This window comes from Tasmannia lanceolata, unplaced genomic scaffold (assembly GCF_043159265.1).
Source record: "Tasmannia lanceolata isolate RefF3 unplaced genomic scaffold, GAP_Taslan_0.1 ptg000020l, whole genome shotgun sequence".
Taxonomy (NCBI): domain Eukaryota; kingdom Viridiplantae; phylum Streptophyta; class Magnoliopsida; order Canellales; family Winteraceae; genus Tasmannia; species Tasmannia lanceolata.
The window spans coordinates 14352172-14365376 of NW_027518697.1; the positions used below are offsets into that span (position 1 = coordinate 14352172).

General features: G+C 37.3%; 1 protein-coding gene across 2 annotated transcripts; it reads right to left on the minus strand.

Moving 5' to 3' along the window:
* Positions 1 to 651: 651 nt before the first annotated feature.
* LOC143855002 (phosphatidylinositolglycan-like protein) lies at positions 652 to 10986 on the minus strand. Of its 2 annotated transcripts, none has more exons than XM_077365161.1 (6): positions 10728 to 10986; positions 4487 to 4709; positions 4177 to 4261; positions 3108 to 3162; positions 1535 to 1673; positions 652 to 1018 (listed from the first exon to the last, which is right to left on the minus strand). In XM_077365161.1, the coding sequence occupies exons 2-6, from the start codon at positions 4661 to 4663 to the stop codon at positions 917 to 919; spliced, it is 558 nt and encodes a 185-aa protein (XP_077221276.1). In that variant the 5' UTR covers positions 4664 to 4709; positions 10728 to 10986; the 3' UTR covers positions 652 to 916. The 2 variants fall into 2 exon arrangements, with proteins under 2 accessions (XP_077221276.1, XP_077221277.1); XM_077365162.1 differs by lacking the exon at positions 10728 to 10986 and adding an exon at positions 10159 to 10306.
* Positions 10987 to 13205: the final 2219 nt, after the last annotated feature.

Below are 13205 nucleotides of genomic sequence, written 5' to 3' on the forward strand. Positions count from 1 at the left end.
GGAAGAACTCATTTTATACCCAAGGATAGCCTACCTTCCTGATGATCCGAACCATTAATCTGGTAGGCCCCCTAATGGATGGACCCTGCAAAGATCTGCCCCTCAAAGAATCCAAAGAACCAGAACACCTTTCTCTGTATGCCTTGTCAATTTTAAGAGGGAAATGATATGTACATCCTTTTTGTAATGGCGCCCCTCTCATCATTTACACCTCTAATTAGCTACAGAAGGACTGTTACATACTTACATCAAAGCTATCAACAACCAATCAGGAAAATCTTCTAATAAAGTTTTTTTTTTTTTTTTGTTGAATGATTCTTCTAGTAAAGTTATGAGTGCCATTATCAAATATCATTTCCCTTTTTCTTAGGCACACCAAAAAAAAGGCTGTTTTTTTGTAGGCAAACTGAGATCGAACCTGTGACCTCAAGGTTGAGATACAAAGCCTCAACCCTTGCGCTACAAGTCCAACCCCTCTACTGATATTCCCACTACCATTTTTTTGATAATAAGACATACTCACCTTGTCTTTTATTATTTAATCAGCTCTCAAAAGCTATTAAAGATCCCAAAAGCTCTCAGCAGCCGATTAAAAAGGACAAGACAAGGTGAGTTCGTCTAATTATAGAAACAAGATAGTGCAAATATCAGTAGCCAAAAACATTGTATTTATAGAATAAACTTCAGTTGGTAAGCAAGAAGCATTCTACTGATTACTGTAACATGTCATTGATCAGCTCCCATGACGGCTTTTAGGCTTTTAGCTCACAAACCTTTTTTTAATGTTACATTCCTCCACAAAAACTGACCCCTTCAGCTCACACACCTGAACAAACTTTATATCAGCATCCTCAGCTGATTGTATATTCAATGTGGTAGAAGATAACAGCTCTTCAACCAAAACCACCCAACCTTACTAACCAGCTTCTTGTACTCTATCTGCACATTCTTTACTCTCCATAGCAGAACACAATGCCTTCCATACAGGAACCATCATTTTCACCGGCGGTCGTAATTCCTGCACAGTGAATTTGAGCTCAGTAAGACAAAAGGTTACTCAATCCACCATTAATCCTCTCCTCGTCCTTTTTTCAAGTCGTCCTTCCACTCACTATTTCAGTGCATACATTGCCATGCCAACAAGGACTAGTGTACATTTACGAGTTTTTTTTTCCAAATGGTGGTACAGTTTTGAGTGGTTTGAACTAAGGCACCAAGTTTCAGTCTTCCTACCAATTTACAAGTGGATAGAGTGAATAAAACCAGTGATGATGGCCTGAAACCACGAACGTGGAAACCCACGTTGTTTCGATGACCACACGCTAATTTTCACTCTTTTTACCTTATTCTCTATTATAATTGGCACAAACATCAACTACCACATGCTGATTTTCACTCTTTTTTACCTTATTTTTCCATTACAATTGGTACAAAGGCTGGGTTTGGATCACTTATTATTGACCTACTGGATCAACCCCTGATTGATTTTCAACCCAACAACACCAAAACAGGACAGAAGGCATCCAAACTTTACCTGAAAAATTAACATCAGCTCTGCTTCACCGTGTATTATCAAAGCCAGGCTCCAATAACAAGTAACAGGGGTCACACACTCATTCAACACAGGTTTCAGAATCTTGCCAATGGGAACAAAACGGCGCTTAACTCTCCCACTGCACCAAAAAAAAAAGCGAGAATAATTATGAGCCTATGATGAAGAGAGCTTTAAATACATAAATGCAACTGCAAGTTTGCAACTGTGGAACTATCTAACACTTTGCAGTCTACAATATTCAAAATTCCAAACATGCGGGTACAGATCCAATTTGAACCAAGTTTTACCAAAACACAAAACAAATCAATGGGTAATAAGATGGCATATGAAACAGATTTTTTGGGGGGAGGAAATAGATAATATATTACTAAGTAAAAGAGTCTCAAAACGACTGTAGCATATGACACAGATGGAATAAAAGTTAGATACTTGGGGGTTGTTTGGATACGCGGATTTTAGAATCCAGGTTTTAGTTTAAAAGCGGTGTAAAATTCTGGATTTTACAATCCATTATCCTGGATTTTAAGTAAGAAATTCAGGTTCTAGAAATCTCAACCTGGAAACACGGGATGATCTCCTACTCTCTCACTCGACGGAAAGCACTAGAAGGGCGAGAAATCAGAAAAGTAGAAAACTCTCCTTCTCTTGTCTCCCATCCAGCATTTTGAGGAAATCCAGGATTCTAAAATCCGTGTATCCAAATGGCCCCGTTGAGGTTTACGACTCTAATATATCAAGGTAGTGGTTTCATCTTTTCCATTTTTATTGTTACAAGTAAATTAATGAGAAGAAATTTATGACTAAAGTTTATTAGGACCGTAGTTACATCTTTGATTGGGCTGTGTCCCAATCTGCAAAATTGCACTGTAGAATAAAAGTATGGATGATGATATTAGCGGAAATATGTTCTAGTACAAAATCCATAAATTTTGTGAAATCTCAAAAGCGATTTCATTGTGAAATTGTCAGAGAAGTGATTCATGGATCATTCATATCGAGTATTGTGACTCAGCAAAGACATCCAAGTTTTAATAGCAATTCATAAGTGTAAATAACAACACTTACAACATGACAACTATATTAAATAACAACATGACACCTATTTGTAGATATGTTCAAAATGTATCAATCAATCAATACGGAAGCATGAATCTGCCAAATCATCCAAGCTCTCACCCCATAGCATAGATTCGCCAAGTTAGCATAAAGTTATGAACCATGTGCAGCTAAAATCCTAAATCACATATTTTCTCATAGAAACAAAAGAAACACATTGGGTTGAACCTCTAGCCCGGTTGGGTAAGGCTTTGTTCTCCAACCTTCAGGTCAGAGGTTCAATCCAACTTACTAACCAAAAAAACAAAAGAAACATATTCGTTTGTGAACAAAGTACTTTTTTTTAATGGCAAACTAAGTACTAATTAATCCTCTACTTGTTTGAACCAGACAAAATTTGGGATGAAAATACTTCAGCATAGTCTATTGTATACTTTGCAAGAGTGCATCCCAGGTCACTCTTGATGCATTTTAGAACTCTCAAAGGAAAATTCACCTCCTATAGTGTGTTTCAAGTTGCACTCCAAATGCTGGCAAGATCACCACAGACTCTGTATGATTCAAGAACAAAAAAAATCATTATTTAAAAGAATGGATGCTTGACAAAGAAACTACAATAAAAAAGAAAAAGAATGCTCAAGGGAGGAAAGGGATGAGGCATTTGGAGGTAATTTCCAAGAACATGCATGCTTGAGCGGAGATGAAAATAATCATGAACAAAATTGTAAAGGGAAATAAGATCCAAGAGGCGAATAGTCGTCTAAAATTGGTTTAAAGTGGGTTCAATTAAGACACATGGTTTCAGCATATTTGTTTTAAGACCTCAGGTGAAAAATCCCATCTTAGATTGAGATGCATTTTTGCTTGTTGAACACAAATACGAGCTTAGACATAGCAGCCCCAAAATATGCAGCAAGTGGAATATCTATTTAGTTATTTTATAAATAATATATTTAGAAGTATATTAATGAGTGTATGTCCGATTACTATGGTGTGCTCAACAAGCTATGTGAAACAGACATCTATAGGAAAATGAAGTCCACTGCCATAGAAATTTCACATATGGACATTTTTCACATAAGACCAAAATGGGACTAAAGCCACAAAATAAATCAGCATGTTAAGAGTACGCAAAGAAAAGCATATCAGACATCAATATAATAGACCGCAGAGAATACACCTTGTGGAAAAATAATCAACATGAAAATGCAAACAGAATGAGAGCCGCTGCCACATTGGGTTTATACCAACAAATTGAAAGAAATATCAGCTGTACATTTTACTAATCAAAATATGCAATGAATTTTCTTCTATTAGAAAGAGAAACTATATTCTCAAATTAATAAGTAAAAAGAGGTAAAACCAGAACAGACTACAGACTACATTCATTACTGAGAAAATGACTCCAAAGTTTGGAATTTGGATAACCCATCACCCCATTAGCCAAAGCATGGGAAACAGAGTTTGTTTGCCAATAAATATGGGACAACACGAAATATTCAACCCCAGCAAGATATTAGAAGATCATCGAAGTGACACATTAACCATAATTCTGAGCATCTCACCTTTCTTAATGGAATTCCAATGGAAGGATTTCACAAGGAAGACAACAAGGAGAGTGCTCCAAATGAAACTAATATCTAGTAACTCCTGTTATTCACCAAGATACAATGTTAGACATAGCATTCCAATAACAGTAACTTAATACCTCAGCATGCAGGTGAAAATTACACATTAACAGCTCGACCCCTATCGTAAAAGCCAATTCCAAATACCAGCTGTACAGAAAAAGGCCCTTATTCATTCAAAAAGTATCCTCATATATCAACCTTGAAATGTAACTAGGATGAAGAAAAAGAGAGACCATTTAATTACCTTCACCAGCAATAGATGACAGGAATATGCCACCAAGAGAAGGACGATGGGGTACAGTAAGAAATTCCTTGCATTATTATTTCGGACAAAAATATGGTGAACATCAACTCCCTGAGGTCCTTCACAGACATCATGAATATAAGTATATCTGCTGTTGGAGAGAGGGGCAACAGGCATGCTAGACGTGTTGAAACAAAAGATACTGGCCAATCACCAGGTAAACCTGCATCAAAAATAGAAACGAACTCCAAGTTATTGTTCTCTTCACAACTTGATGCAGCACCGTGAAAAAAAATTGAGAAAATGGGAGAGAAATAGACGAAAGGGGATAGAATTAGAAGAATAGGGGAAGAAGAGACGAAAATAACCAGAAGAAGAGACGAAATTAGGGAGAAGTAGAAGAATAATAGGAGAAGAGAAGTAGAAGAAAAGAGAGAAGAATAGAAATCTGGGGGATAAGCTCTCAATCAATTGTATATTATTCATCAAAGTTACAAAATAAGCTGTAAAGAGGCCTATATATAGGCAAATAAACAACCTAAAAGATGGAAACCTACTAAAATAAGAATTCCTAAAAATAACATGGAAAATAAAATTCTATAAACTAATAACATGGAAATAAAAATACTAGAAACTAAATAATGTGAAAATAAATCATAATATCTGCATCATTCTCCCCCGCTTGAAAAGAACTCGACCTTGAGTTCTAGTCCACCTGGATCAAATACGTAGACAATCCACTGAAGCAGTATGAGTCGTAATCCGTTGAACTCTGGAATGCCGTACAATGCTCGTGATATATGTGAAAGCGGTATGGAATGCGAGCGTAGTGATAGAGAAGACATCATCCATGAAGAACCATAAAGAAACGAACCTCTGCTGACAAGTAATGTGGCAGGGAATATAGCAACGTACTCCTCCTGTACTTGAGTGATGGTCATGGGTAGCATCAATCCCTGCTTTACATGGTCAATCTCTAGCAAGCATCGGCAAAACTTTCCCATAATACTCTCATCTGCAGTCTCATCTTGTCCAGCTGAACCAATCTCTGTAAATGATAAGACCTTCTGATCAATCTGCGTAACAAGGTCCTCTGTGTCAACACAAATTTCGACAATCTGCTCAATCGACTCAAAAAAGAGCAATCCTCAACAATATACTCTTGATTATCCATCTCATGTGATGGCTCATATGTCAGGTCACTCGCCTCTGACTCATAACGGTGGTCGGTCGACTCTGTCAAAGGATCAGCCTCACATGGCTCTGTCACAATAACTGCCTCTACTGTGGAAGTGTCAAGATCTCTCTCTAGATGCTCGGCAATCGGCCCTGTGCAAATCTCTAAATCAACATGCTCATCGACGTCGACCTCAACAATCACTGGACTCGTTGGCTCTATATCGGAGATCTCTGACGCAGTATCTGTTATCATGGACTCATATCTGACATAATCAAGGACTTAACAACTATAATGGTCTCATCCACAATGTCATCTGTCAGACCAATAGCATTAGCTGTGTCGGGCTTGTCAATAGTGTTAGCAAATATCGTCGTTGCTTCAATATCGGTCTCTCGTGAATGACGGGCTGTGATGTTTCGTTCAAAGCAAACGAAGACTTCAGCTTCGCGGCGGGCTGCAGCTTCACGTTCGCGTACCAAATTCCTCTCATGCAAGTCACGCGCTATCATTTCCAAGGTTGCCTGCGGCTTCTTCACGCATCAATCTTTCTTTATATGCGGCTCGCTCACATTTCAATCCCTGTACATACTGATATGCATAATTTCTCATAAACTCAGAACGGATCTCCTCCCATCGACTGAATGGAGGTGCACCTGCAATTTGATGCGCCCTCATAATCTCTAGCCAGAAAAACTGGATTTGTCGTAGTACAGTATCTCTGGCTCGAGAGAGAGTCTTGCGGTGATCATAGCAACATGACTCATGATATGCGTCTAGAGCATAGATCCACTGTAGACATGCATCCTCATAATAGCGGTAGTGACGATGTTCCAAATATCTTCGTCATACCCATAAAAATATCTTCGTAATCTTGGATCTTTTGCTTTGATACCAAATTGATGCAGCACCATGAAGAAAAATTGCGGAAAGGGGAGAGAAATAGACGAAAGGGGATAGAATTAGAAGAATATGGGAAGAAGAGACGAAAAATAACCAGAAGAAGAGACGAAATTAGGGAGAAGTAGAAGAAGAAATGGAGAAGAGAAGTAGAAGAAAAGAGAGAATAATAGAAATCTGGGGGAGAACCTCTCAATCAATTGTATTATTAATCAAAGTTATAAAATAAGCTGTAAAGAGGCTGAAAGATAGAAACCTACTAAAATAAGAATTCCTAAAAGTAACATGGAAAATAAAATCCTAGAAACTAATAACATGGAAATAAAAATACTAGAAACTAAATAATGCGGAAATAAATCCTAATATCTGCATCACAACTTGCTTCATTGAAGCTTTTATGCAAACTGTGTCATGAGAAAACAGTGAGTTCACTGGATTTATGCATAAAAGTGAACGATTAAGTTGCATAATACCAAATGTTTCATCCCTATGGTACAAATGCCCGGTGTTATGACAACCATCAAGGGGGATTTAATAGGGTTAAGCTAGAGTAGTCTCGTAGGCTCTGTTCAGTTGTGTTCCTAAGGTCAGAAAACCCGAGGAACTGACGTGGCAAAAAAGAAAAGGAAAAAAGTTGTGTTCAATTACAGAGAGAAGGAAAGAAACTGTTCTAACTGGTTTCTCTTCTCTTCCAGAATAAGCATTCAAATAGGGAAGGGTTAGTTGCACCCGATGCGAACAGGGATGGTAGTGATCAAGCCTATTTTTGTAGTTAGCATCATATCTTTTGTTCGAAAAAAAAAATCATTGGTTAGTACAAGGTTCCAAACAAAGAAAATGGTGGGAAGTACCAAAACTAGTTGGTGAATATATATACATACATATAGATAGATAGACATGTTAAATTACATTATAATTCATATTAGCTAAGAAATATTACTGAATTATATGTCAGTATTTTAGAAAAAAAAAATTTGTTTCTATATGCCCCATATAACGCTTCTTTAGAATGATAGAATTATTTCTATACACCTAGAAAGTTTAGAATGAGAAATTGACTCTTGTATCTGTTTTTCAAGAAAAAAGAAGGAAACTGGTCCATGAATGCCTCAAAAAAGTTTGTTTAATATGAGAAACTTTTTCTTATATACCCTGAAAACATTTTACTATGTCTAGAATATCTCCCAAAACCCGCACATTCAGGAAATGGTATATCCAATTTTAAAGGATCTTTAGGCAATATTCTATTCAACTTAGTGCGATAGGAAACATGGTAGGGACTGCCCTGCACACCTTGTAAACATTCCAAAATAATAGGTATAGCATGCTTTCAGATTCTATGTTGCAAATCAATAACTTTATGTGGAAAAAGCTAGCAAGGCATACTCAAGCTTCCTGCATTCTTCAGCCAATGAACATAAGTTAAAAAATGACAGCCTTTGGCAAGCCAAAACCTCTGCATTTTCACTGCAACGGACAGCTTTAACCTTCAGAAAGAGCGTATAGGCCTTCTCTACTTGCATTCGGTAGCTTGTTGTTCGACATTTAAACTTGCTCGTGACCTTGCTAGGACAAAGGTCGTTGTGCAATGCATCCATGACAAATATGCCGTTTTCCAGCTTTCCTGCATTGCAAAGTCCATTGACAACATACTCATAAACCTTCATATCAGAAGAATAACCACTCTCATCCATCGTCTCTTGGACTTTAATACCATTCCACACTTCCCAAATCTTGAGTTACATAAGCAAAAGCTTTGGATGATATTCAGCATCCTGCTTTCCCTTGCCTTCTCGCAAAACATTATAGCAACGTAAGGTGGACCAAAGCTACACAAAGGTTTGATAAAGGGTATTAGGAAATATCTCTCTACTCAACATCTCATCAAACATTTTGAGTGCATCACCCATCTTTCCTACCTCGAGAAAAGCATTAATAAGTTTGGGGTAAGTATCCATATCGGTTGCACAGTTCTTTCCTGACATTCCATCATAATATTTCATACATTCATCAAAATCTCCATCTGAAATAAAATTAGAAATCATTGCATTGTAACAGTGTCAATGGCACGGCCTTTCTCCATCTTTTCAATGACATCAATGGCATCATCAATTCGACTAGGTCTTCCTTAAACCTCAATAAGATAACTAAAATGTTTCAGCATCAGGATTTAGATTTAATCCATCAGATATCATTGCTTTCCATTACCTCTCCACTTCGGCCACTCTGCCTTAACTTTGACCACGCACCAATAATTACAGTATACTTAGTAGTATTAGAGGTTATCATCACTTTCATTGCAATAAAAAACGAATTTGCAGTTCTAAAATGAGACCAGCACATGAAAAGATTTACAATCGCATTTCCACTTGAACTCTTCTAATCTTCCAAACATTTCAATTGCTTTCAACACATGACAAGCCCTAACAAGACTATCAATTACAACTAACAAGGTCTCCGCTTTTGGGTTTATCCCTTCATCCTTCATTTGATGGAAGAATTCATCCATGAAACTAAAGAATTCCCACCTGCATAGAGCCTTGACAATTCTATTATAAACTCCGAAGGTCTTTTACGATTCCTAGCTGTTTAATCGCCCAACTAAAGAAAGAAACCATAACTTTCTCCACCTATATTCCCTCTATTTTCTACTTCCACAAGGATCTCTGTTGTTAAATACTGTACGGACCCAAATCAGTTTGCAACGTGATTGATTTTCTTAGAAAGAAGATCAGCTGTAAAACCAAGAAAAGAAACATGTATTGAATTTTTATTTTTTTATTTTGAGAATTTATTTTTATTGAATTTTATTGTTTTATAAAACATTTCTTTGAAAAAATCAAGCTGTGATTTTTGCAAAAGTTTGGAAATACCAATTCCTTATTTCCGTATTCTTTGAAGACAAAAATTCTTCAAGCTAAACCAATCCAAATGATTCAAGAATTAATGGAATCTTGTAAAACAGAAATCCAAAATTTATTACACAAATGGCAAAAGCCCAAGTCTAATGGCTTGCTTGGAAGAACTCTTAGGATGAGAGGTTTGGTGTCTCTAGACCTACTTCGAGGGAAGAGTCAGTCCTCCTTTGTGTGCAAAACACAAATTTTCAGGGTATATTTCTTCATTCCTTTGAAAAAATGCTACTTACATGTTATTTATACCAAATATAAAACTAACTTTATACTTCCTCCAAAACTCACTTGTCTTTGAAACTCCAATTCATAACAAACAACTAGAGAAAAAACTCCACAAACATCTAAACTAATTTATTAATTCTACCCTGAGTGGGACCCATCTATCCACCGATGCACGTAACAAATGCATAGTAGGGCAGATTGTACTGCAGTTTTTCCACTGGATTTCTGAAGGAAAATCCCTCTATTTATGGCCCTAATCTCGATGCAATTTTAACGGGGAGTTCTTCTTAAATTGGTGATAGTTTGGTGTGTTTTACAGATTGGGAGAAGTTCCTAGACTCGAAATAGGGTTTTGATTGATTGACTTATGGTTTTTAGAGATTTGAAGAGTTCTTAGAAAAGTCTATTATGGAAAAATAGTTGAGGAAATGGAGGAGAAGAGGAGAAGGGAAGGGTACCTGGTTCTGTTTAGGAGCAGGAGAAACCCTAGAAATGGTTTGAGGAGGAAATGGCATTTGAAAGAAATCAGAGGCCTAGCTTTTGTTTGATTGCATGGACTTGGCTGATTTGAAATGAAGATTTTACACTGTATGGAACCCCATGTATGAGCCGTCGGATTGGTTATACGGACGAGATTAAAAGTAGTTAAAAACGCTTAGAATAGGTAGCCGGTAACCCTCTTCCTCTTCCTCTTCCTTTCCTATTATTCTATTCGGTACAAGAAAACAGGGACATCTGTGCTTCGCTGGAATTTTCCTCTCTCTTCAAAAATGCGGGCTCAACAGCTTCACCAACGACACTTTAGAAGGAAAACGAAAAAAAAACCCTAGAAGATGCTATCAGAATGAAGAAAAACAAAATCCAAGTAATGAAAAGGGGCGAATTTATCATCAAATCCTAAAGTCGAGAACAATTTCAGAACATAACAGGTTTTTTCATGAAGAAAATATTAGGAAAAGAAGATATTTACAGGAAGAGAATAGAGCTTAGATGGTTTTCATAACAAGAAGGATGTAAATCAACTTACTTGATCTGCTACTTTCTCTAAGAGAGAATTGAAACCAAGGTTCAATGGCGATGGCTTGTATCTTGCGTTTCTCCCACTTTCAGCTGATTTTCATTCCATACCATATTAAAAATCGATGAGTAGAAGAAACCAGAGAAAAATTCTCCGTTAAAAATGGCAACTTTCATTTTTCAATATAACTGGATTTGGATTGCGATGGCGAAGGCGATGGCGATCATCTCGCCCTGAATAATAATGGGAAAGGACGAGGAAGAGGAAGAGGGTTACCAGCTACCTATTCTAAGCGTTTTTAACTACTTTTAATCTCGTCCGTATAAGCAATCCGACGGCTCATACATGGGCGACAAACCTTGTTACACTGCATCGCGATGCAGGGGAATCGGCCTCAACAAATAATTTTCCAGCATTTGGCATACTTTTGTGAATTTTTTTTACATAGAATATTACTTTCCATGGAAAATATTTTTAATGATTTCTCCCTAGATCAAACATCTAGGGAGTGCAACTTTAGTATTGTAAAGAGGCGGGATGAAGATGTAGTAAATATGACTGGACAAGAAATACGTAAGAGGGATATCTTTCGCTATCTTGATTCAATCCTATATGAGGATGAAGTGATTGATGCTAAGTTAGAGTTAACTACTTTAGAATCCAGAGGTTTTAGACTAAACAGGACTAAGACAGAGTATATGGAGTGCAATTTTAGTAATGTGAGGAGTCGGGGCGAGGATGTAGTAAATATAACTGGACAAGAGGTACCTAAGAGGGATATCTTTTGCTATCTTCGTTTAATCCTCCACAAGGAGAAATTGAAGAGGATGTTAACCACAAAATAAGAGCAAGTTGGTTGAAGTGGAAGTATGCTTTAGAAGTTCTGTGCAACTGTAAAATACCTACCAAGTTGAATGGAAAGTTTTATAAGACAGCTATGTGGCCAGCCATGTACGGCTCAGAATGTTGGGCCACCAAGAAGTAACATGTGCATAAGATGAGTGTAGCAGAGATGCGAATGCTTAGATGGATGTGCGGCCACACAATGTTAGATCGAATTAAAAATGAAGACAACCGTAAAAAAAGTGGGGGTGGCATCAATTGAGGAGAAGATGAGAGAGCACCGCTTAAGATGGTTTGAGCATATCCAACGTAGGCCTTTGGATGCTCCGGTGAGAAGAAGTGACTCGTGCCAAGTTGATGGAGTAAAAAGACGTAGGAGCAGACCAAAAACGACTTTGGTAGAAACAGTTAGGAAAGACTTGAGAGCTAGGAAAAGAGAACATGACCTTCGATAGGAAAGAATGGAAGAAAATGATTCATGCATATGAACCCAACTCGTGTCAGGATTAGACTTAGTCAATCTGAGCCGGGTAAATCCTTTTACCTTCTTTATGAAAATTTTCTAAAGGATTCATCAGGCGACCCCAACTAGTTTGGGACAAAGGCTTAATTGAGTGAGTTGAGTTTAGTCTCCCTAATCTTTTATTGAAGAATGATAGAATGAAGTGGCACCCTTGCAAAAATCAGCTTCAATGGTGCCCCTATTGGTTGATTTCAACAAAGTCAAAGCCATTTTCACTTTTTTTGCGCCATACACTTTTTTTTGGGCCACCATAAAGGCACTTTGCTGAAATCAACCAATAGGGGCATCCTTTATTCTATCATTCCTTATTTAGTTTGATTTCTTCTATTATTTTATTTTTTTTGAATGGCCTTATCAGTTATCTATTATAATATAGCTAGATGGAGGTTTTACTATTCACTGTTGAGGTGGCAGCTGGAGAGAAAAGGGAAGGATTTTTTGAATTTTTGGAAAATTCTTTTTTTCTCACGAGAAATTGCTTGCTTTTTATATCAGCTTTACACATCAGCATTACTCTTTTACCATTAACCCCTTTGATGCTGTAAAACATCTATATCTATGACAAATTATTTGAGGCTAAAATCGTCAATTTCATACGAAAATTACCGACACGGGTACCTATCTATGACAATTACAGCAAAAAACTACGAAGAAGAGGTATAGACATATCACAATGACGGAAAAACTACGGTATATTACTAATGCAGGACACTTGCAAAATATTGACGGATTCTGGGCACCTGAAGAGGAACAACAATTATTGGAACCTCTATCGGTTGGAAGGTTAGGATCAGCCTATATCGATTGGAGGGCTAGGATCAACTTGTGGAGATGATTTTACGGGCACAACCGATTGATGTTGTGTTCCATCACATGGACGGTTTGAATCAACCTATAACCCTCTATCGATCGGAGGGTGCGGATCAACCTATGAAAAATATTTTTGGGGCACAACCTATTTCGGCAGTGGCCCATTTAATGGACGGTTTGGATGATCCTATAGTACGGACCATACCGTACATTTTAATAAAGTGAGGAGTGCGATCATCAAAATATGGTCAGTAGTGCCATTAAAAAATATGATAGTGAGGACTTTAGCACTATACATAATTTGAAACCAT